General features: G+C 41.6%; 1 protein-coding gene across 1 annotated transcript in view; it reads right to left on the bottom strand.

Moving 5' to 3' along the window:
* The window catches only part of LOC144269760 (sodium/hydrogen exchanger 2-like), a 51,936-nt gene extending 26,346 nt beyond the window's left edge, over window positions 1-25,590 (bottom strand). Inside the window, exons 1-5 of the mRNA XM_077825559.1 lie at window positions 25,311-25,590; window positions 22,389-22,852; window positions 17,547-17,797; window positions 8,564-8,781; window positions 863-1,059 (exon numbers count right to left, since the gene is read on the bottom strand). Of these exons, the coding sequence (XP_077681685.1) occupies window positions 863-1,059; window positions 8,564-8,781; window positions 17,547-17,797; window positions 22,389-22,852; window positions 25,311-25,590 (1,410 nt within the window). The remainder of the gene's footprint in view (window positions 1-862; window positions 1,060-8,563; window positions 8,782-17,546; window positions 17,798-22,388; window positions 22,853-25,310) is intronic.
* Between the last annotated feature and the right edge of the window lie 405 nt (window positions 25,591-25,995).

The following is a 25,995-nucleotide window of genomic DNA, read 5'->3' on the forward strand; positions in this document are numbered from 1 at the left end:
AGGGGGGCGGGCAGTGTGGAGGGCTTGGCTGGGCCCCTCCAGGCAAGTGGGTTCTGAGGGAGCCCAGCCAGGGCAGGCCCTCTAGTGGGGGACTCCAGGGGGTAAGCATGAGAGCCCTCCAGCCTAAAGCAAAACTGAGACTGACAAAGAGCCTCAGATCACCAAAGACAATGAAGCCAGAACCTTTTGAGTTATGGCACTGATGTTTATTTTGTGATTTGATATTAATAAATTAACCCATCTCATAGTCCAGAGTATGTTTGAGAAGTATTCTTGAGGAGCCCTGAGAAGAGGAAACTGAGGTAAAAGCTCCTGCAGGGTCATTGCATGCCAGGAGGGGGTGCTCTGAGATGGCAACTCTGTGACAATACCCAACATAACACCTGTTTTTCTCCTTAGTCGGGTATCAAATCCTAGAGTGTATTTTACTTTGGTGCTCATTCTGCTCCTTGGTAAAATACCTAAGGGCCTCGCTTTAAAGGCATATCTACATTAGCTTTTTCCTACTAACCTTTTCATCATTATTACCCCTGGTAGAGCTACACCGTGCAAAGATGGAATTTGTCAACATGGAAAAGACTCACGTAGACAAGGCCTAACAGTGGTACTCAGCAACTGTTGTCAACCACAAATATAAGACACATTCTCCCAACTCCTACCTCATTCAGTAAGAATTCTAACCTCCGTATGCCTGATACAAGGAAAGGTCTGATAGCTTTATGTTCAATTCTTTTGTCCAATTAGAGTCCACACTAAATCTAAAGTGTCAGTATCAGCCATGTATCTGAAACAAAAACACTGTCATGTACTGTGCAATAATTGGACTGATGTAGGCATTCTATCATATTGATAGTATTCTTACCTGTACAAACACAGTGAAGAGAATAACTATAGTTGTGGCTGCAATGAAGAGCTTCTTTCTCGGGAAGTCAGGGAGCAAGAAAACCAGAGAGAAACAGATGGCACCTCTAAGACCCCCATATGCTATAATAAACTGATCCTTGCTGGTAACGGTGTTCACATGTAATCGGTTCACGAAGAAAGTCAATACAAGAACCCCTATTAAAGCAGGAAAGAAGATGGGAAATTAGCAAGCAAGAAGAGAACTTATACAGCATTCATAATGGCAGGAAACAGCTTGAAAGAAGTGGCTATTACATTTGTGAACAAATTACACATAAGTAGGAATAGGGCAGGGAAGAATTTGGTAATATACTACGCTCCTCCACTGGCCAGATCCACTGGGTTTCTATCTGTCTGGTACTAGCCCCAGAATAGCTAAGAATCCAGACCCAGTTATGTCTGACTTGGAGGAGACAGGAAATAGTGTTGAATGGCCATGGTTTGGTAGGTCTCATATATATAAGACATTAGACTGATCTTTTGGTAATATCCGTTGTTGGATACTGTCAACCTTGTGTGATGTCAGGATCTACTCTTAAAACTGGGGTTCCTTTTAGAACAAGAATGAGGTTTTACCCAGAGTTTTAGTTTATGTACATAGCCATCACTGAGGTGTTCCTAAAATATACAAATTAGGTTAGTGAATAAGAGCTAAGTATTAACTGAGTATTTAATAAATAATAACTATTATAGTACAATACAGTGTATTAACATATTTGTTTTGACGGCAGTTTAAAAAAATATTTTAAAAGTCACTTTGTTTCATATTAACAGTAATGAACAGGTCCAAGAATTCATATTCATCAATATACTAATGTGGAAATTGACCCTGGGAATTGACTTAAACAGTAGTTGATTCATTCTGATTGGTAATTAATTATTGGATTTTCTGGGTGATAAATACTCTCTCAAGGGCAAACTGGCAATCTGGTTTATTTAAATAATTTAGTTACAGTTACCTTTTGAACTGCATTTAGTTTTAACCAACAGCCAGGGCACATGAAATATTATATATATATATATTATATATATATATAAATTACCTTAAACTGGTGTATTTGGCAGTCTCTAATTCATCGAGATTAATACTATGTGAACTTGAAGTTTATGAAAGGTGCCACAACAATTGATGCAATTTATAATCATTTGCAATTAAACAGAAGAAAAAAGTTACAGTTGGTCAAACTGTGGGTCTATTAATGACAATATCCCTGTTACAGAAACTGAGAAAGAAACATGTACATGGCTCTGAACTTCTAGGGCCTGATTCTGACTTCATTAACACCTGTGTGAATCAGGCCTTACTCCATTTACACCAATGGAACCTGTACAAATGAGATCAGAATCAGGCCCTTAACCACTAAACAGTGAGTATAATTAAGCAATAACAACAGAGAACCTGGACATTTCATTTCTTGAAGATTAATCTTCAAGATTAATGGCTGGTTTGAGAGCTGATAACATAAGAGGGTCATTAATTCTCTCCCCCGCCCCCTCACATCACTACAGCTTTTTTTTAAAATGTTTTAAAGACATCATCCACCTTATTTGTTGGGAAATAAACTTTAAAAACAACAATATACAAACACCACCCCACACGCTCTGATAACTAGCAATAACCAATTTCTATCACACAGAGGAACAATTCGGAGAAAACAAGAAATCTTGGAATATTCAGGAATAGCGAACATGATTAACTGGAACTGTGTTCATGATGTATTCCCAGCTCCCGGAGCACCTGGGAATTAAGGCCAAGAGGAGTAGATAATGACAAGGACTCCAGTTTTCATTTTTAATGTTCTATCTAACTGACAATAATACTTTTAGTTTGAAAAAATGCTACATAGAAACTTATTTCACAACTAGACCAGAGCCAAACGCAGCCAGTAATTCACATTCAAATTAATTTCAAGTGCCATCTTTAAGTAGGATTGGTTAGTAATAAATACATTTTCCAGTCATACAGTCAATTATCATTTATGTCCCTTAAATTAACTCAGGGTCTGTTTGGTTGAAGACGTAGCATATGATTAACTATTTGGGCCAAAATATTTCTCCTTTTGGAGAAGCACCATAACAAACTGATAGCAGAAAATTCTAACTTGTTTAAAGAATGGCAAAATATTGGTGTCCTAGGGGCTGCTATCACCCTCTCAATTGCTTCATTTTTCTTCACTTTTCAGACCTCCTCCAACTTATGCCAGTGTGACTCTACTCTGCTGGCTTCAGTAGAGTTATTCCTGATTTAGTGCAGCATCAGCGAGAGAATCAGAGTGGCTCTACAAGTGGGATGGGGGCCTGGAACCTGGTGGAGAGGGCCCAGCTGGTCCAATCAGATCAAAAACTTCTCGCCAGAAAGACCTTTTCACAAGAGCTTTATTCTCAGGTTTAAGGTCTTCAGGTTGCCAAAAAACCCCAGCTACAAACGTTCTTACAGAAAAGAAAAGAAACATGAGTAGTGGTAAGTAGCGAGAGGGGCTTGCCACCCCAAGTACAAACCCACCAGGCCCCCATGGGTATGCACTTGGGGGTGCTAGCCCAACCCCTGCCCGAGTTACCATGGCTACACTACTATTTTTAGCATGGTAGCTTGATGAGAGCTAGTGTGAGTATGTCTCCTTGAGCTGGGAATTGCACCCTTAGCTCCAAGCGCAAACATACCCTAAATATTGTAAATAGGTGAGCCAGAGACCAAAATGTTTAATGAAATTCAATCCTGCATGAATGTTGGCCTGGCGCCCTTTGAAGTCAATGGGAATTGCACCTAATTATTACAGGGCTGATTTTGGTGTCATCTCTTCTTTGCTCTTTCTGTTTACAATATTAAACCCTTTCCGGTCATGTGATAAGTAAATAGAGAATTTGAGGTTTACTGCCTATTCTTGGAACACCAGAGCAGTTTGTTAGGTACTTTAATGTTTGTTACTGTCATTGTTTGTCACCCTCCTGCCATGAGCTGTTTTCAAACAAGGGGAGTCCAAATAATTCAGAATGCTTTCTTCATTTCATTGAAAACAAACATTTTAAACAAAGGAAACCATTTTCTCATAGTAAAACACTCAAGGGTGTGCATAACTGACCAATAAATGTGCTTCCAGGTGCATTTATGGCACTCAGTCATTAACAGCAAATCTAGTCAAGTATTAATAGCCAATAAAGCACATCCTGCCATGTCTTGTTGATAATCACTGAGTATCCAATTTAAGTAATTTGTTGATGAGCCTATTAAACGTCAGGTCAAGTTTTAACCACAAAGGTATTTCTGGTTGCTTTAGTGGTTTGTAAACAGACACCCTACGAAGCAGCGTTCACAAATTCTAGGTGCCACCTTTCTTCTCAAAAATGTGCTATGCTTGTGAATACTTTGTACATTAATTTAAGATTAAAAGCATCTTTAATTTAAGATTAAAAGTTATAAAAAGCATCCCTAAAAGAGAAAAGAGACTGCATGGTAGCTACAAGCTTAGGGTGACCAGATGTCCCGATTTTATAGGGACAGTCCTAATATTTGGGGCTTTTTCTTGTATAGTTTCCTATTATCCCCCACCCCGGTCCCCATTTTTCACACTTGCTGTCTGATCAGCCTATATGGGCTCCAGGATTAAATCCCAGTATCAAGAGGCCTGATTCTCCACTCCATTGTGGGGTCCCTTCCACCTGTGCAAAGTGGTTGTCAAACACCCCTCCTTGACTTTGCACAGATGTCAGTGACTCCATGTGGTGCAGGGCAGTGGAGAATCATGCTCCCTGAATGTCAAATCAGTGCAAGTTACACTCCTTTACTACTTTCACCCATTTTCCTGACCATTTACAGACACTGGAAAATGTCTTTGGGGGTTGCACCTGTTTACATGGGGTCTGGTTTTTGTCTGGTTACTGTAAAAGCCAGCAAATATCTAGGGCACAGCCTTTTTTCAGGATTTAAGAAGATCATTTTCAACTCCAAGTGTGTTAGAAAAGGATTTTGGGCCTATCCCTACCCTCCCATTTAGAACCTGGTCTTGGTCTGCCCGCCCATGAGTGACTCTGTATTCTCAGGTGTGAGTTCATAAGCTAGTGACGGGGAGAGCAAGTTAGCCCTGGGTCTTGTTTAAATTGCCCATTTAAATGGCTAACCTTTCCCTAGCATGCCTGAGTTCTAGCTGTCATGGCTCTATATGAAAAAAGGTGTGTTGTTTCTCTAACAAACTATCTATATGAATTGAAGTGGTTGTGAAAGGTGCCTGACTCACAAACCCACAAATGGAAGTCCTCTTATTAGCTACAGCTTAGGAAATGCCCAGGCATTGGCAGTGTAAACTTCCTCACTTTAAGGCTTTGAGCCGCATTTACTTCATTAGAATTCTGGGCTGGTGAGACCCCAGCATTATTTAGGTGTCTGAAGTGCTCTAAGTCAGACAGTCAGAGCTGCTCAGAATTGCTGTATCATGGGGCACCCCAACATACTGGGACAGGCAAGGGACCCTGTGTTTCCCATAACTGCATGAGGGGAATTCTCCTATTGCTGGCCAAGGGGCTTTTATGGAGCAAAGAGTGGCCATAGTGAGAGGGAAAATCTCTCCTATATAAAACACTCTATACATTGTGCCCAGGTTGGTAAAGAAAGAAGAACAAAGACATAGAACAACAGGGCACAATACTAGGCTATATATTAAGTCTCTATATTTGCATAGTATTTGTTTATATAATGTCTCCAAACTCTGGGCTAGGAGCATGTGTTGTGTCCTTTATGGCAAGTGTCAAGGTTCCTTCCCCACTCTGAACTCTAGGGTACAGATGTGGGGACCTGCATGAAAGACCCCCTAAGCTTATTCTTACCAGCTTAGGTTAAAAACTTCCCCAAGGTACAAACTGCCTTTTCCTTGAACTGTATGCTGCCACTACCAAGCGTGTTAAACAAAGAACAGGGAAAGAGCCCACTTGGAGACGTCTTCCCCCAAAATATTTATTTATATTTATATTATATCCTTTATTTTTATGACAGCAAGGAAGAATCCCTAAAAAAATAAGGTTGGGAGTATCCTAGGGTTGCTGAGTAAAGGAGAGGTTTAGCCCTCTGCTTTAAAAATATAAGATGAGAGAAAAAGTAATCATGGGGCCTCCACATGATCATCAGGGGAGGTGTTCATCCACTATTTGTTACCCACTGAATCTTATTCTGAACATCGCAGTGCCCGGCTCTGAAGCCTAGTTTAATCTCCAGTTTTGTTCCGTTTCAAGGATACCATTTGCCCATTAACATTTCCTAGCTGTTCCTACGGGAGAATTTACAGCTGCAGAGGTCTTGGTTCATATCATTTCCCTCCTGTACTGCAGAGAGTGTGGATTATCCTCTGCAAAAAATATCTTGATGTAACTGCAGCTCCCCTCAGTTGCTTATGTTCTTAGACATGCTAACTCAAAACTTTACCAAACCCTGGGCTTCTCACATTTTTGCTGGCCGCCTCCATTTTAAGGCCCCAGTGCTCTTCTATGCAGGAAAAACCTGTATAAAAGAACAGAAACTCCATGGACATCAGCTCACAGGTTCCTTCCAATTTTCCCATTTAAGGGCAATGCTTCTCACAGAAGAGGCCAGGGGTTCTACCCCTCAGACCTGAGTACATTAGGGACTCCATGTGGAGATGCCTTGCCTCTCGGGTTGCCAATTTTTGTTGGATGTATTCCTGGAGGTTTCATCACATGACATAACCTTTAATTAAAGATTAATCTTTCATTCCTGGAGATTCTGGGCAACCCTACGTGCCGCTACACTGCTGTCTGGCCCCAAGCTCTTTGCTACTTCTAGCCCCAGCTACACTCCATGCCTTCCACGCTGGAGCCACCAAGGGACTATAAAGATACACTAAGAGGGGGGCAGGTGACACCAGTGGAGTCTATCTAAGCACCTAAAATAGAGATACCAACAAATAAATATGGTGAAAATTCCTGGTTATCACATACCCAGTGCAGGGAGCAGACCAGGAAGCTGACAAGGACAGGGGCATGTCCAGAGTGCTGTTGCATTCCAGCAATCTATAGCAGGTGTAAGTGCCTTTAAGGGCCATAATTACCTGACATAAATTAGAGCAGCACAGAGGGTGCTTGAACTTGTGTCGGACACTGAGGTAGCCCCAGGATTAGGGGCAGGAATGTAAAGTTGACACCGCTCAGTCAGACTGGAGGACTGGGGCAGAAATCTGTTTCTCTATATTTCTGGACAACAAGGAAGTTCGTCTCCACAGTAGAACTATTCCAAACATGTTTGACAGGGATTTTACTGACTGAAAACTAAAGTAGTAAAATGCGAAGCCAGCACTGAGTGCGGGTGGTGAAATCTGGCCTATGGTATATATGGCTCATACACCACAAGTCATGTGTTTTGTAGTGATGGTGACATGGAGGAAATGACTTCAGAACTGCTGCATCCTGCTAGATTTCACATTTTGTATCAATGCTACTAGCCATTTACTATTATTCCGTGGTGACGTTCAGATCTATTCAGGAAAGCAAGCCAAACTGATTCCTATCTCTAGGCTCAACTGGAGACATAGCTCATAATAATGGGCAGTGCACCGCTATACCATCTCAGTGGAAGACATTCTTCCACAGGGAAGCAGAATGGTCCAGGAGTTCCAGGACAGAGAGATCCTGTGTGCCAGATGTCACATCCCTTTATGGGATACAGCTTGCTCCTCCTGCATAGGTAGCCAGTTCTGCTGGACAGGGCACAGATGGATGGAGTCATGGACCTCCATCCTCCCTGCCCTCTTTGGGGCACAGTGCAAGCCCCAGGGCAGTAGGAGGGAGCAGTTCCTGGGCTACTGTCAGTGCAGGAACTGAAATTCTTGTTACCAAACAAGCAGGTGATGGGTTTCTCACATGCCTTCTGCCCACTGTACCCACATAAGGGCCAGGCAGAATCTGGCCTGGGTTTAAGTACAGTTACTGCTGTAGTTTTAAAATACGTCCATCCCACATCTACTGTAAGAGATGGCAACACATTGTGTATATGGACTCTGGATTGATCACCCAGCTACATAGATGCGCATGGGGATTCACATTTCACTGCAAAACACAGGCCTCTGCTTCTCCAGCTAACAATACAGCTCATTAGCTCAGCCAGCAGAGAGAACTGCTTATACATAACATCCAGTCCACCACCTTCCCAGCTAATGGCAATGATTCACATGCAACCAAGCCAATACATGACTTATTTCTTCCAGTTAAGACAGCATTTGCCCTTGAATACACTTTAGAACAGCTGAGTACTCAGGAATCCAAGCCAATCCTGAGGCACTCATCTGAATCAGTCTGCACCCAAGACCTACAACCATATTAAGAAGAGACAATAAGATTCACGCTCAAGATGATCAGCTCCAAAAACAACAAGATCACCCCCATTAGCTCAAGAACCAGTTTATCTTAACCAGTACACGAACAAAGGGAGTCAATCACATTTTCCATTGAAGGATGTGATAAAGTGAACTGGAAACATGGTAGAAATACAAAGGGAAGTACTAAATGAACCAGCAGTTAGAATTAAAGATTACATTTTGAATGTTAGGCAACCAGTACTTTTCAAAGAGTCCCTCCCCTCCTACACTTAAATGTGATACATAATAAACTCCGAAATTGCACATTTCATTCCCACAAAGAAAAATCAGCTTTTTCACCATACCTAGCGCTCTCCAAATAAGACAGAAAATGACGGTAAAGCAAATATAAGACCAACTCCACTCATGGTTGTCTCCAATGGTAGAGACCCCAAGAAAGATGAAGATAAGGGTATCACTAACACTGCTCCACATCTTCATAAAGTATTTGATTGTAGTGTGAGACTTTAGAGAGATGTTCGCCTCCACATAACGTTTCATGCCCATGGCACACGCAATAATACTGAGGAAAGAAAATAAAGCAATTATATATGGTACATAGCTTGGTTGGAGGAACATGCTAGATAGGCAAAAATTATATCATAGCCTTTCCAAGACAATGTAAGACTTAGTTTAGGGCAGATTCTGGTATGCTGAGACTCACTCAGTAGTACCTTACTCCCCAAGTAATTCTATTAAAAATCAGTGAGACTACTTGTGCAGAAAGAGACTACTCTGTGTGAGTAAGGGTATTTGGATCTGGCCCTTAATAAATAAATGCTAAGTTATTACATTTATTGTAGGGAGGTAGCGACACCTATAGCTAAGGTTGCCCAACTCTTTCCATTATAAGACCCTGTTTTCAGTTCCTTATAAGTTTGGCAAACTTTAACAATTTGGGCTGAAATTTTCAATCCTGGGTATTTGCCTCCAGCTGATGTTTTCTGGAAAATTTCAGCAAAAAAGGTTCAGCTGTTTCTCAGAATGAGGTTAGGGGGGAAAATACATTGGTTTGCCTATGTTAAAATATTCTTATAAATATTTCATTGAGAAGATCTAGCACCTCCTCCATGGGCCTCCTTATTTCTAGCATTTCCTAACTTTTGAGTGTTTTACTTTGCAACTTTGTAACATTCTTTTAATGTAGCTTTTTAATATCATTATTAATATATTGCATATGTCCACTTCCTGTAATCTGTTTGCCATCAGCAGTGCAACATTGACAGATTCTAATCAAGACTTAACCTCAATTTTTGGAATCAAAGACTCATAAATATTAGATATACAAAAGGCCTGTTAGATAATAACCAAGTTCATTTCCCTGTCAGGACTGTTCCCTACACACAATACAAATTGCTCTCTGCAGTACATTGTTATTTGTATTACCATGGTGCCTCAGGGTCCCAGTTATGGATCACGCCCCACTGTTCTAGGCTCTGCAGATGCACATAACAAAGAGGCAGTCCCTGCCCTGAAGAGGTTGCAGTCCAAGTGCAAGACAGAGACAATGGGTGGATGCTGAAAACTGGCAGTAGGGAGCATAAGGAAATGATGAGACAATACTGAAGAGACAAGAATTACAGAAAAGGAACGGGAGCAAATTCTGACATAAGTTACACCAGTGTAAATCTGAAGTAATTCAGCTCATTCAGTGGAGTTTACACCACTATGACACCAGAATATGGCCCATAAAATTCTGATCTCTCAAAAGCATAATAGTGGTATAATTTCTTTTTTAAAAGCATAAGTTCTTTAAAAAAAAATCTTGAGAGTATTTCCAGTGTTTTTCTGTATATCGTGTCTTTTTATAACTCCATTCCCGTGCCACCCCATGTGCCCACAGAAACCAGCTCTAACTCACAGATCAGTATGGCACATAGGATAATGCTGATGAGCTGAGCATTTATTGCCCTTTCATAGCTTCCACACATTCTCACAGAGGGCTGTGCTGAGAAGTAGCATGTGATGAGGTTGGCTGAGGAGAATGTCATGCACAAAGGCAATCACCCAGATTCTGCACGGTTCTCTGATGCTTTGGGAAGCATATCTGGTGAATTCTGGCCCTAAAACCATCATAATCCACCACAGGAAGATCATCCCAGGACAGAGGAACCTTCAGAATACAGAGACCTGAGGTAGCAGCTCCTGTGCTGCTGGCATGAGGGGTGTGAAGAGGGCTTCTTCAAATCTGGCTGATCCGGGGTCAGGGGCAGCCAACATAGCATATGAGTAGCCTGCAAGCTGTTCTAACTAACACCAGGGACTGGCCCGGCGCACAGCCAGCCCAGGATGGAGGAAGTGCATTTTACATTCCCATCCCCATCCTGAGCTGCTATGTTCTTTAGCCACAGCTGAGGAGCTGGCCCCTTAAATCAGCTGAAGGACTACAGAGACCTCAACTGATATCAAAGAAACCTTACTGAACATTCACTAGGCTGCCTGATGAACACAGAGCGGGCCTCCAACAGGACCACTGTGCTACTGAGGAAATTAGAGAGTGTCACTACAGCAGTAACATTTTACCTCTTCGTGTATTGTACATACCAGGTCATTTTAGAAGTGTGAAGCACTTTTTACCCTTTAATTAAAACTTTTACCCTTTAATTGTTCGTGGATAATTGGTTATTGAAACTACAGGATACATGTGGTTAGCCTAATTCATCATCTTTTCAAATCAGTATAATTTCAGCCTAGCAATCTCAGAAGGTCAAAGCAGTTGGAATCAAAGAGCCAAAGCACTGGTTGGGGGGGGGGGGTGTGAGGGTATGTTACTTTGACTGAAACGCATTGTACTAAAGGACTGGCTGAATGAAGGCAAGACAAATATCAATTTCTGAATTCTCATCACCATTGCTATTTTGACAACAACTCTCTGAAGCAAAGGGCTTCGTTTTCTTCTAATCTACATCCGTGTACATCAGGAATAACTCCCCTGAAGCTGCTAGCATTACACTGAGATAAATTGGTCTGATCTACATAGGATCTAGCCTATTGACTTTAAATTTTACTTTACTGGTGACTGCCACTCCATTGTTTTCCAAATAGCCATTGACTACTGCTGGTCCATTCTATTCATAATTCATGCTCTCAGCTGGTGGTCATTCGGCATATAATACAGGGACCACAGAATGACAAACTGACTCAGTGGGAAGCAGTATACACTGCCGAGGAAATTAGCGTTGGACACTGACTGCAAAAAACACATTCTAACTGGGTGTTTGGGCTTTATTGGCAAAGTCACAACTGTGTGCCAGCTCCCAGTGAATATACAGTTCAGCTATGGGCATGAAAAAGAGAGATAATGAGAACATTTCTGTCCAACTTTCTCCTCTTTCCCTCCCTCCCTCCCTCTCTTTGATTTTAATCTCATCATTTTTAAGTCTTATTTTACCTGTAATTTCCATCCTTTCTTATTTCATATGCGAGTCCCAGGAAATTGGCAAAAAAAAAAAAAACCACTACTTTTTTGCCTCTACTTCTAAACTGCAATGAAATGCAGTGAAATGAGGCAGGGAGAGGAGCTCATCTGTCCTTTCTGTGTTCACTGCCAAAACGTTGGGCAAAGTACATCCTAGTGTACAGTGGGAATAGAGAGGACCTCAGGAATAAATGTGATCATTTTCTGCTGGAAATTGTCAATTTTTCTAAATAGGGGAAATATGTGGCCACTGGGAAGCCTGGATGTGAAGATCTGTACTGAGCATTAATAATATGGGTAGGGAGCGCTATCTGTAAGGGCAGCAAATAGTGTGTTTCAACAACTGAACAGAAGGATGACAACAGCAACAATGGCCAAGGTTTCCATGAGATGAGATCTCACATGACTATTTTTCTGCAACCCATGGAAAACCAATGAGCCTGATTCTCCTCTCACCAGCCTCCTCTGTCCTCTGCTACTAGTAAAACACCATTAATTTCAACATAGTTATTCCTGGTTTGTACTGCTGTTAGCAAGAGCAAAATGAGACTCATCTTCTTGTGATCTTTCCCCCTCTGCTGGCTCAGCAGCAGCTAATTAACAAACCCTTATTGACCCAGCTGTGCAGATATTTACAGAGCAAAACAATGAAGTTAAACTACAACCGTGATGTTAATTTCAAAGCACAAAATAAAAATACTGTTAGTTTGGGGAGAATATTTTCAGGGTACTAAACTGGTATCACGAACAAGAGAGCAATACAAAAAATGTGCTTGACAACATCTTCTTGGAAGGTAGTTTAAAAGGCTTAAGAAACACAAATGAGCCATAAGTGTCTTTCTACTTCTTATATTTAAATCTTAAAATATACCGTTATCTGTAATCTCAATTTCTTATGACAAGGAAGTAGCTGTCCAAGCACCCATTTTGATCCAGAAATGATGCATTATTGAAAAGGAAAAAAAATGGGCTCCATGCTGGGTACAGTACCCCGTGACAGAAGGAAACACCATTACGTCTGAAAGCCTTCTCCTTCCATGCTGATTATGGAGCATATTTATTTCACTGTTCAGTCACATGATACTATAACAGAGCCTTAGTTTACCTTTTCCCCTGAACTATAATTGTTTCAGCAATACTGAAATATTGCTTTGTACTGGCCATCTAGGAAACAAAACCTGCAAAGTATAGACGATTCCTATTTTTACACAGTGTAGTATCATTGGTTTCAACATAGATCATCCAGATACTGCTGTATTGAACTGGTAGGTGGATGTTTAATGTTTCATTTTCTTTTCATCATCAGTATTATCAATATTGGAGTTGTCTATAAGGCAAATATCACTGGAGTCTAGGTGCACTTGACAGTCATTAGGGAAATACTAAATATCTTTACTTTTGTGTTTGTCAGCACTAGATGAGTCCATTTCCTGAGTCAGGATCAGAGCTAGCAACCACTGTCAGGGAAACGGTCTGGATGACCTCATACAGTCTTTTCCATCTATACTGCCTTTGATTCTAAAGTAAGATCTCTTTGTCCATTAGAAATACTGAATCGAGTTTTGCAGGACTAAATCAGTTCTTCCTCAGGCACAATTCTCATTGATGTTAGTGGGCGTTTTGGTGTCTGATTCAAGATTGAAGGATTTAGCTCACAGTTAATCATGTTCCTAAGGTTAAAGTCAACTTCTTCAAATTAAAAACTAGTATCTCTCAATTACTATATAAAGCTGTACTTAAAGAACCTTAATAGCTCCAGTTAGCTTCCCCAGAGACTTGTAGGGGAGTTTTGTAAAGGAAAGGTGTCTCCATTCCTTAGATGAGTCAGTTTCTTGAATTCTTTGTTAGACTGGCATTGAAACTAAAGTACAGTTATGATTTTGCAACATTTAAACAAAAATAATTTCTGATGTTTAAAAATCTTTATTAAAGGAGTCACATATTTTAACTGTAGATCAGATATCAATATCTTGCATTTATCCTCTTGGCTATCAACCTCCAATATTTTCAGAAACAAAATGTAGATATAGATAGTTCAACAAATACCAGGTTCCTCTTGTGACCTTTCAGTGCTGCCACTTCCCCATGCAGTTTCAGTTATGGAAAAGATCATCTCTTTCTGTATGGTCAAATGCCTTCTCCACTTCTAGGGAAGGCATCCTCAGCACCCTCTACATTGGGCTGATCAACTACAAGTTGAACAACATGCATTTATTTATCCCTCGGTTTTCTACTGACAGTCAGTAATCTTATGACTCCAGGTGCTGGAACTTTACAAAAACCACTGAATACCAAGAGACTTGTGATGAAATCACAAGAGTTGGGAATCTCCAAACATCCTGTATGTGTTGACTCCTGAGACTGCATGGAGTCCCAGTGGCTGAAGGGCTTCGCATTGGCACAGTGGTCTGATCATATGGAGCTCACTGAGGGATCAGGGCCAAAGTCAGGAATGCAACGTAGGATGACATTCAAGGGAAGCAGCAGAGGCACCAGTGAAGGAGCTCCCTACAGGTTCCCATGTATGCTTTAGCATAGTGCTGTTTGAAACACTAGAGAACCCTGAGTGAGCACCATCAGGGTCTACACTAGTGGTTCTCAACCAGGGGTATATGTACCCTTGGGGGTACTCAGAGATCTTCCAGGGGGTACATCAACTCAGCTAGATATTTGCCTCATTTTACAACAGGCTACATAAAAAGCACTAGCAAAGTCAGTACAAACTAAAATTTCAAAGACAATGATTTGTTTATACTTCTCTGTATACTGTACACTGAAATGTAAGTACAGTATTTATATTCCAATTGAGTTATTTTATAACTATATAGTAAAAATGAGAAAGTAAGCAATTTTTCAGTAATAGTGTGCTGCGACACATTCGTATATTTATGTCTGATTTGGTAAGCTTTTAAGTGAGGTGAAACTTGGGGGTACACAAGATAAATCAGATTCTTGAAAGGAGTACAGTAGTCTGGAAAGGTTGAGAGCCACTGGTCTACACGAACTACTTAATGCGCAGTATGACATTGCACTAAACAAATCACACCCCCATAGAGTGCATCACCCCACGTTGTAGACAAGCCCATAGTTACACTCATCCTAATTCATACGCACTATGCTACAAGCCAGATTTTGCTCTCAGTTACGCCACTGAAATCAGGTACAGTAACTCCTCACTTAAAGTCGTCCCAGTTAACATTGTTTCGTTGTTACATTGCTGATCAATTAGAGAACATGCTCATTTAAAGTTGTGCAATGCTCCCTTATAACGTTGTTTGGCAGCCGCCTGATTTGTTCACTGCTTGCAGAAAGAGCAGCCCATTGGAACTAGCTGGTGGGTGGTTGGAACCAGGGTGGATTGGCAGCTCCCTGCTCCCCTAAGTTCCCTGTGTGACAGCTGCCCAGCAGGCTATCAATTGCCGGCAGTTCAGCTGTCCCTGCCCCCCACTGCCATGTGCTGCTCCTGCCCTCTGCCTTGGAGCTGCTCCCGGGAGACTCCTGCTTGCTGTGCGGGGGGGGGGGGGTATGAGGGGGACTAATGTCAGGGTGTCCCCCTCCCCCCTGCTCCCCCCGCTTACCCCATCTCCATAGAGCAGGGGGGGACACAACAGGGCTCAGGACGGGGGGAGCTTGAAGGCAGCAGCTGCTGTCTCAACTTGCTGATCTACTTAAAAAGGCAAGGTACTTAGAGTGGTGTCAGCGTACTTAAAGTGGCAATGTGAATCTCTCTCTCTTCTCTACCACACATAGGGTGTGTGTCTCTATCTCTGTCTGCCATGCTGTCTCCCCTCCCTCCATTCGTGCTGCCTTGTAGAGTGTGAGGCAACATTAACAACAATGTATTAACCCTTGAGCCTCAGCCGAGTGCTAGTTCGTCATTTAGCAGGAAGGCATTCCCAGGGGAAATATCCCACCCTCTTCCACCCTCTGTCTTCACCACCTCAACCAAGCTTCACAATCATCATTGCTGTGTACAGTATTAAACTGTTTGTTTAAAACTTATACAGTGTGTATATACATATATATATAATATAGTCTTTTGTCTGGTGAAAAAAATTTCCCTGGAACCTAACCCCCCCATTTACATTAATTCTTATGGGGAAATTGGATTCGCTTAACATCGTTTCGCTTAAAGTCGCATTTTTCAGGAACTACAACGTTAAGCAAGGACTTACTGTATAATTCTACTGAGGTTAGTGGAATTATTCTTAATTTACATCAGTTTAACAGAAAGACGAATCCAGTCCCTGATCATGCATGATAGCATCAAGGTCAGTGGGTGTGCGCCTGTCTATCTGTCTACCTACAATCAAAGAGTCATTACGCACATCGCCACTTCATAATCTAAAAGAAAAGGAGTACTTGTGGCACCTTAGAGACTAACCAATTTATTTGAGCATGAGCTTTCGTGAGCTACAGCTCACTTCATCGGATGCATACCGTGGAAACTGCAGCAGACTTTATATATACACAGAGAATATGAAACAATACCTCCTCCCACCCCACTGTCCTGCTGGTAATAGCTTATCTAAAGTGATCATCAGGTTGGGCCATTTCCAGCACAAATCCAGGTTTTCTCACCCTCCACCCCCCCACACAAATTCACTCTCCTGCTGGTGATAGCCCATCCATCTATTCATAATCTAAGTGTAGGGAAAACTGGTAATCGTGGATACCACTGTGTGGTAACTGTTGGCGATGCTGTTTTGTGACACTCACGGTATGTGAAAGTATACCTGTGAATTGTGTTGATTTAGAAAAACTAAGCTAAAACACAAGGAGCCAGATCTTGCCCTGGGCTGAGCAGGGGCATGCTGGGGGGAGAAGATCACCTTAGCAACAGTAGGACAGGATAACGAACACTCAACAGAGTGCTATGGGACTGGCTGCTGTGCACTGAAGTGCTATAGCCCCAAGGGCTGCTGGCCAGGGATGCAGCTAGGTCTTGGCCAGGCACCATGTATGCTGGAGTGTATACAAAGTGGAGGAAAGTGTGCAATCTTCTTCTTTTTTTTTAAAAAGGAGAAGCAATGTGCAACCTATCACACAGTCGTCCTAGTCACCATGAGCAATCCTGCCTGCCCAATCATACCATCAGAAAGTAAAGGCAGGATATAGACCTAAATAAGCTAATCAGTAGGGATGGGCAAATCACTGGAGATAAAGTTAGAATGGACTCAAGTCTTGCCCAAAACCCAGATCAAACCCAATTTTTTCTGATGTTCAAAGAATCCAATCAACCACTTAGTGCACCTCTTCATATCTTGGTACTGACTGGAACTCAAAATACTACTAGAAAGCCTGTTCTGGCCCAGCCAAAACCACAAAGAACTGGAAGTCTCACACATACTGACCATGCACATTTTCCAGACCAAAGACACTAAACCAAGCTTGAATAAGCTTGCAGACGTTTGGATGCCTGACTGAATGGATGAACCATTTGAAATCTGTCCAGCTCTAATAATCAGGGCTATTTATGATTTCCAGTTTTAAAATACACAAGCTGGCTCCAATCTCTACACCCTGAAATTTCAACCTAAGTCCTTTAGCATTTCAAATCATTTAAAGTCAGATGCCATCTGTTTTGTGAAACACTGCTAAGGCCATTTCTTTGTCTTTTAAATCCTCAGAAAATGTGAGCGCATTTGAAGAATGCATATCACCATTTATGTGTAATTGTATAATGCATGCAATGTGGTTATGTCCCAGTACCATTTCAAAGGCTTTTATATTTTTTTGTTTCACTTAATACTGAGATGTTTATCATACATCTCACGCTAAGCAATGCTGATGTAATCATGACTGATTCTTTTCTGAATATAGCCAAAAGCATTAATTGCATGAATAAGAAAACTCGTGCATATACTTACGCCACAATACCAGAGAGGTGAAACATTTCTGCAGTGAGATAGGAAAGGTAACTGTACAGGAAGACAAAGAGGGGTTCAATTACACGGATATTCTTGGTAAATCGTGTGGTAAAGGCAGCAATCATCCCGAATAAAAGGCCTACCAATACCCCTCCTATTCCAACCACAAAAAATTTCCCAATTCCTGCAAACACATCCACAGTTTTGATTGTTGACATTTCGCAAAAGGATCTAAACAGCTTGTACAGCACCTAGAAGAAAAATAAAAGGAAAAAGAGAGAGAAAAACAACCATTAGCTAGAGATGACCACAGGCAACAGACACATCATTAAATGTTTGTGACACTTCTGCCTATGTGGTGAAATGCTTTCCTAGTGTTATGACAATAACACTCTGTTCTTTTTAACCAATGGGTTTTGCCTCATTTTTACATCATCTACCCTATGGCCCTGCAAGGATTTCCAAGAAAAGATAAAGCAGCCTAAACCTTGGCTCTTGAGGTTTCAATGGATGTGGCGAGTGGTGGGGGCAGCCTGCCAGGAGCTTGGTCAGGTGTAAAGGCATACAGTTCCCTCACGGCCTGCCCTAGACCTTTAGATCCCTGGGGAAAAACAGGGTTTCTCCATGGCCTATCACATGGGAGACAAGCCCCACCCTCCCCATGGAATGATACCTAGGGGGTGTTCTGCAAGGAGATCTTCATGGAGATTTTCTCCCTCTAAGTCTCCACTAAAGATTTGTTGTATGAAAGAAACTAGCAATAAGAATTTGTCTGTGGGATGGAACGTCTCAATTTAATGGTTCCAATTAGACTATGAAGCTCACCCCTTATTGATGTGAATGAACGGGAAGAGAGGTGAACTCCTACCTTTGCTGCTGATCCATGAAGGATTATAAATACAAACACATTGATATTGTATATCTATAATCAAAGCATTTAAATACATATTATTTCTCACTATCTTCCTTCTACTCACATGCCAGTGCAGTTAAAATCCTAAACATTAACAGGTTTCAGAGTAGCAGCCGTGTTAGTCTGTATCCGCAAAAAGAACAGGAGTACTTGTGGCACCGTAGAGACTAACAAATTTATTAGAGCATAAGCTTTCATCGGATGCATAGAATGGAACATGTAGTAAGAAGATATATAGATATATATATATACACATACAGATAAGTTGGAAGTTGCCATACAAACTGTGAGAGGCTAATTAGTTAAGATGAGCTATTATCAGCAGGAGAAAAAAACTTTTGTAGTGATAATCAAGATGGCAGTGGACAAGAAGGTGTGAGGATACTTAACTTAAGGAAATAGATTCAATATGTGTAATGACCCAGCCACTTCCAGTCTCTATTCAAACCCAAGTTAATGGCATCTAGTTTGCATATTAATTCAAGCTCAGCAGTTTCTCCTTGGAGTCTGGTTTTGAAGCTTTTCTGTTGCAAAATTGCCACCCTTAAATCTTTTACAGCTAGTGGCATTCTGTTATTTTCTTTGTTGGGCCTCTCCTGGAGTAGGTGACTTCTGGGTACTCTTCTGGCTCTGTCAATCTGTTTTTTCACTTCAGCAGTTGGGTATACCTGCTTTGTTGGGCCTGTCCTGTAGTAGGTGACTTCTGGATACTCTTCTGGCTCTGTCAATCTGTTTTTTCATTTCAGCAGGTATACCAACCTACTACAGGACAGTCCCAACAAAGAAAATAACAGAACACCACTAGCTGTCACCTTCAGCCCCCAACTAAAACCTCTCCAAAGCATCATCAAGGATCTACAACCTATCCTGAAGGACGACCCATCACTCTCACAGATCTTGGGAGACAGGCCAGTCCTTGCTTACAGACAGCCCCACAACCTGAAGCAAATACTCTCCAGCAACCACACACCACACAACAAAAACACTAACCCAGGAACCTATCCTTGCAACAAAGCCCGATGCCAACTCTGTCCACATATTTATTCAAGTGACACCATCATAGGACCTAATCACATTAGCCATGCCATCAGGGGCTTGTTCACCTGCACATCTACCAATGTGATATATGCCATCATGTGCCAGCAATGCCCCTCTGCCATGTACACTGGCCAAACCGGACAGTCTCTACGCAAAACAATAAATGAACACAAATCTGACCTCAGGAATCATAACATTCAAAAACCAGTAGGAAAACACTTCAACCTCTCTGGCCACTCAGTAAAAGATTTAAGGGTGGCAATTTTGCAACAGAAAAGCTTCAAAAACAGACTCCAAGGAGAAACTGCTGAGCTTGAATTAATATGCAAACTAGATGCCATTAACTTGGGTTTGAATAGAGTCTGGGAATGGCTGGGTCATTACACATGTTGACAAAAAGAAAAGGAGTACTTGTGGCACCTTAGAGACTAACCAATTTATTTGAGCATAAGCTTTCGTGAGCTACAGCTCACTTCATCGGATGCATCTTTCTGCGAATACAGATTAACACAGCTGTTACTCTGAAACCTACACATATTGAATCTACTTCCCTAAGTTAAGTATCCTCACACCTTCTTGTCAACTGTCTAAATGGGCCATCTTGATTATCACTACAAAAGTTTTTTTCTCCTGCTGATAATAGTTCATCTTAACTAATTAGCCTCTCACAGTTTGTATGGCAACTTCCAACTTACCTGTATGTATATATATATATCTTCTTACTACATGTTCCATTCTATGCATCCGATGGAGTGGGCTGTAGCCCACAAAAGCTTATGCTCTAATAAATTTGTTAGTCTCTACAAGTACTCCTGTTCTTTTTAAACATTAACAGTAACTCCATCAAGTCAAATTTTGGTTGTACATCAGGCTGTTGATGCAGCCAATGATACCAGCAGTTTTATACCAATCACTGAAAGCAATGAGTGCACTATCATGAGTGGCAACTCTGGTGTACCAACATTCTGGCATGCAGATAAGCCCTGACCCAACACCTGCTGAAATCAAGGCGAATTATTCCATCAACTTCAATGGGCTTTACAACAGACTTTATAACAGGAGACTTCCTGAAGTGGGGAGCTTTGCAGAGATGTTGGACCTAAATATCTTCCTGCAAGTACTGGCTATTGATTAAAATGGACAATTTCACGCTAAACTATTTCTATAACCCAAATTTGATGTAGAAGTATTGGGCATAACAGGTCCTGATTTTTTACTGTCCCTTTTATTTATAGGGAAATTAAATTGTTGAGAAATAGTCTTCAACTTAGTGTTTTCCTGACTAGAATTCTTCAGTATAAAAGAGTACCGTATGCAGTATAAAAGACACTGCATAATATAAAGTGATAGGCAGTGCCTGACTCCAGCTGCAGAATCTTATTTTGAACCCACTTGAAGAAACTGGTATGACTGAGTCAGCATATTAGATCCAATCCTGTATTCCTCAATGCCCAAACCTCACAAGAAACAAAGGACTGGGCACATTAGATAACAATAGAGACACTTCATCTGATAAGCTTTATTTATTACTATAATGTATTGAGTGCTGATAGTCTACTCAGCACTGTACAAATATGACGATGTTTCTCAGGGATCTCACTATTCAGGGGCTAAATTGTGCAGTCTTTACCCACCCTGGTGAACACTGAACTCAATGGGACTGCTCTTGTGTAAAAGCTCACCACTGTATACATGCTCACCGTTATGTGGACTCTATGACCTTGATCCACAACCTTCTGGCATCAATGGAAAGACCCCCATTGCAATCAGTGGGCTCTGGATCAGGCCCTAAGTGAGTTCAGAATGGGATTCTGCAGCTAGAGTGGAGAAGAGGGAAAATACCTCATTTTTAAACTAAATAAGTCATTTTTTAAATCAGGAACCAGGCTTGGATTTTGCTCCTCAGAAGATGAGACACAAAGGAAAGTCACTCTTGTTATTTTAAATAAAGTAACTATTAAGCGGATTGAGATTTAGTTCATAGTAGAAAGACGAAGAAGGTACATATTAACAGATTGTCCTTTCAAAACATGTCTGCTCCTGTTATGACAATGCAGCAAGTGTCCATCCAAACATTTTAAATAAATAACAATTTTAGGGCCTGATCCTGCAAGGTGCTGAGTTGGCTCCAAAGAACACTTTATAGATTCACAGGTTTTAAGGCCAGAGGGACCATGATGATAATTTAGTCTGACCTCCTGGCATAACTCATCCCTGAGAGCAGCTGATTTCAATGGGAGCTGAGGCAGCTCAGCACCAGAATCATGCTTTCTTGTAGCCAATAATAGTAGCAACAAGATACTTTTGTTTTACTTTTTAATTATAGTTTGGTCACTGGAAAGGTTCCCCTCCCTCTCCCTGCCTCCTCCCCCCACCCCTTTTGCCAATCTAATTCCCATATTGACGATGTTTCTGAAACAAAACCTGTTAGGCTTCTCCGCAAATTTACTTTTTCTCTTCATATCTTAGTGTCTTCATGTGCTCATACTGGCTCTAGGGGAATGTTACTAAGAACAGACTGTAGATACTACGCCGTTATAAATCATATCCTCCTAACCCTTTCGCACTGCAGTTAATGAGAGCTCTCCATAAAAATCAATGGGCCAAATTCCATGGGCCCTTTCTACACTAAAAAAAAACCTTACACTACTGTAATGACCACTGCTTGTAGCTCCACAACATCCCTGTAAGGTAGGGAAGTGCTATTGTCCCCATTATACAGCTGAGGAACTAAGGAACAGAGAGATACTAAGGGACTTGCTCAAGGTCATACAGGAAGTCTTTGGCAGGACAGGGAATTGAATGTGAGTCTCCTGAGTGCCAGGCTAGCACTAGCCACAGGACCATCCTTCCTCTGTACACTTAATACCAACATAAGAGATAGTACTTACCACTGTAACAGCATCATTTAGGAGTGATTCTCCAAAAACCAAAATGTGAAGCTTTTCATTGACATGTATCTCTTCAAACACAGATAACACTGCTACAGGATCCACTGCAGCAATCAGACTGCCAAACCAGAGATTATGGAGCAACGATATATCCTGCAGATGAAAGGATTTCACTTGGCATATCCCATACAGTGAGAAGCCAATCCCAAACACATTCCATATAGTTCCCACTACAGCATACAGAAGAATAGTCCCAATGTTCTCAAAAAAGGGACGGCTGGGCATGAAGTACCCTGCATCAAGGACTATAGGTGGCAGTAAATAGAGGAAAAAGATATCACTGTCCATGACTGGTGGGGACTTGTCGTTTAAGCCATAGATGATTCCTCCCATGATGAGCCCCACAAATATCAATAAACAGCTTTCAGGCACAACTGACGGCAGCTTGTTAAACAGATGAAATGCTGGTGAACAGTAAAAAGATTACATCATTATCCAGAATCAGCATAATATGTTGACATCATCATTTCATCTCACTTTTTTATAATACAAAAGAGGAATCGCTCCACGTTGTCATTTTTAGAAGAGAGCATTGTGGGGTGTGAACTGATGCTGTTTATCCTAAATAATAATTTTCCAACTTAATGCCAGTAGGATTCTTTAGGTGAGCATGAAGTGACTTTAAAAAATGCTGTAAATGTTGGTAAAATGAAAAGTTAATAAATAAATAGCATCCTATAGCACAAAGGTTCTCAAACTGGGGGTCGGGACCCCTCAGGGGGTCATGAGGTTATTATATGGGGGGTCGCGAGCTGTCAGCCTCCACCCCAAACCCTGCTTTGCCTCCAGTATTTATAATGGTGTTATAAATTAAAAAAAACTTTTTATATATTTAAGTGGGGGTCACACTCAGAGGCTTGCTATGTGAAAGGGGTCACCAGTACAAAAGTTTGAGAACCACTGCTGTAGCACCTTTCATTCAGGAAGATCCCAAAGTGCTTTACAGTTTTATATACTCTATTGAAACACAGCCACATCTGGGGTGAAATACAGCCATCTTGCTACACAACATCAGTAGACAACATTTTTTTAAAGAGAAGCTGAAGAATAGCATATAGAATTCAAAATATGAGGGAAAATTTAAAGTAGGTGGAGTATATTTACCTAAATTGGAATTAGGCTAGCACACCTCTAATTTTGCCGAAAGTGCCAGGAGATTTTTAATAACTACAATTGGCATATTCCTCAATTCATCACAACAAAAGGTTAAAAGCTATATATTTTAGATAACAGTACAGTAGGCACTGAAAACAATCTACCTAAGATAAATATACATGAAGGAATTCAGGATAATAGATGGCGTACGGTCTAAATAGCATACTCTCTTCAGCACCACAAAAGTAGAGAGCGACAGTTCTTTTTTTTAAAAATTGTGTTCCATGTTTCCAACGAATGTTCTTTGTCAGAGAAAGCCTTTTTATTAATTATAAAGGAGGGCATTTTAATATTCACTAATCATTAGCTCTTTAAACAGTTAGAATACAACATTGTGAAAAGTGAGCTCAGCACCTCCGGACAAGCAGTACATCCAGCTACTTTGCACAGATCTAAACTTTAAAAAGAAATTCATGCAACACAAGTCATGAAAAGAAATAAACCGAAATAAACCAAACTGAAATGGAAAAATTAGAAAAAAATCTTATTAATCATTATTTGTATTGTTTGTTTGTATTACCAGAACTGGGCTCCTAGAGTACTTGGTGGCATACAGACTTAAAACAAAAGAATATCTCTGCTCCAAAGACCTTACAATGTAAGTAAGCATCTGATATTTCATATTTCTGAATAATTAAATTAAGGTTAAGGGGCTTCTGCAGTACTAATGGAGCTCATAGCCTGTATTTATCATTTCCCTTCTTATACCATATTACTCTTAGGCCCAAATTATTCATTGTGATGGGCCTGATCCAACCCGCTCCTCATTCTTAACTCCCATTGACATCAGTGGAGACCTGTGTGCAGAAAAGTTGCGAAAGCAGGCACATAGTTCAGGATTATTATTCACATTTGTAATTTGTCACTCCAGTTATATAATTACACAATTACTCCCATTATCCTTTCTGGACTCTCCTCTCCCATGGATACGTGTGTGCAGTTCTTAAGTTTTGCATGTATAAACTTACACGTGGCTTTGGAAATGTCACTATCATTTGCAGCTGCAGTATTACAAGCTGACAAGCAATTTTGTGGGGTTTTTTTCCATTTGCAAATATGGCAATTTAATATACAGTACTCTATTGAAACCCAGCCCTGGAGAGCCGGGGAGCAGGGCTAGGTTCGCACACAGGAAAAGTCTCGCACTCAGCTGCAAGGTGCTTAGCATTTGCTTACAAGAAAGCCTCACAAACCCTGTGTGTCTGTATGTGTGTTTGGAGGAAAGGGGGAGATAAAGAAACAATCAGCCCAGAGGGCTATCTAGTTTGGTATCCTGTGAACAAACAGCCCTACCTGACGCTGCAGAGGTGAAATGCAGTCAGTCAGCTTGAGCAGCTCAGTACCATAAAGGGAAGAAGTTGTTCTCTTCTATCTAGCCCAAGATTTAAAAATATTATTGATAACTCACTTCCCACCTGAGCTTCCCCAGGTTATGAGAAGCTGGCTGGGAAGTGCATGTGTTGACTGTCTTTCCCAGGCCAGGGCATTCAGTCAGGCACTGGGCAGGATGGGGCATTCAGAGACTTTGAAAACCTCACAGACAGATTTAGGGGTGAGGAGGGTTTTAGGCAAGGACTTTCCACCCTAGCTGGGGTTTGACAAACAGATACCCAATGCAGGGAAGTTCTCAGAGTATCCCTCCCCTGTTTGAGCTCTGCCCTTCTCCTCTTCCTCCTGCTGTAGCCCAGAAGAAACCTGGCTCCTTACCTATTTTGGCCAGAGAAGCTAGCATGATCCAGAGCGTTATTTCAAAGGGAACCTGCACGTGCTGATAATCCAGGGAGAAGAAGACTGTGTGCACAGAGGATTCATTATCCTGGGCTTCCTGGGACCCCCAGCTGGCATTCTCTGTGCCACTGTCCTCGGGGGACAGCAGCAGTGACGGTCCCTGGAGTGCACTGACCACAGGAGCACCCAGCAGCAAGGACAGGCAGGGCCCCAGCATCCATCCTGCTGCAGCCTCCCATCCCAGCCTCTGCCTCTCCATGAGCCCTGGAAAGTTGGTGACTGGCTGCTTCCCAGCTCCTGGCTGCTGCTGCTGCTCTGACCCTGAGTGGCTGGGCAGGGCTCCAGCCTAACAGGCCCTGCAGGAGCCACTTGTGTGGGTGGGTGCGAAGGCAGGAGCCACTAAGCAGCCCAGTGAATCCCAGCCCTGGAGAGCTGGGGAACAGGGCCAAGTCCGCACACAGGGAAAGTCTGCACTCAGCCACAAGGTGCTTAGTGTTTGCTTACAGGAAAGCCTCACAAACTCTTAGTATGTGTGATTCTGTGTGTGTATGGGGGAAGGGGCGGGGAAGATAAAAGCAGGATCCTTACTGTTTTGGGCCTCAGCCACCCAAATTCCACTGCCTAAATGGAGAACAAGTGTAACTGTTCCTTCTGCACCCCCCCA

This window comes from Eretmochelys imbricata, chromosome 9 (assembly GCF_965152235.1).
Source record: "Eretmochelys imbricata isolate rEreImb1 chromosome 9, rEreImb1.hap1, whole genome shotgun sequence".
In the NCBI taxonomy this organism is placed as follows: Eukaryota; Metazoa; Chordata; order Testudines; family Cheloniidae; genus Eretmochelys; species Eretmochelys imbricata.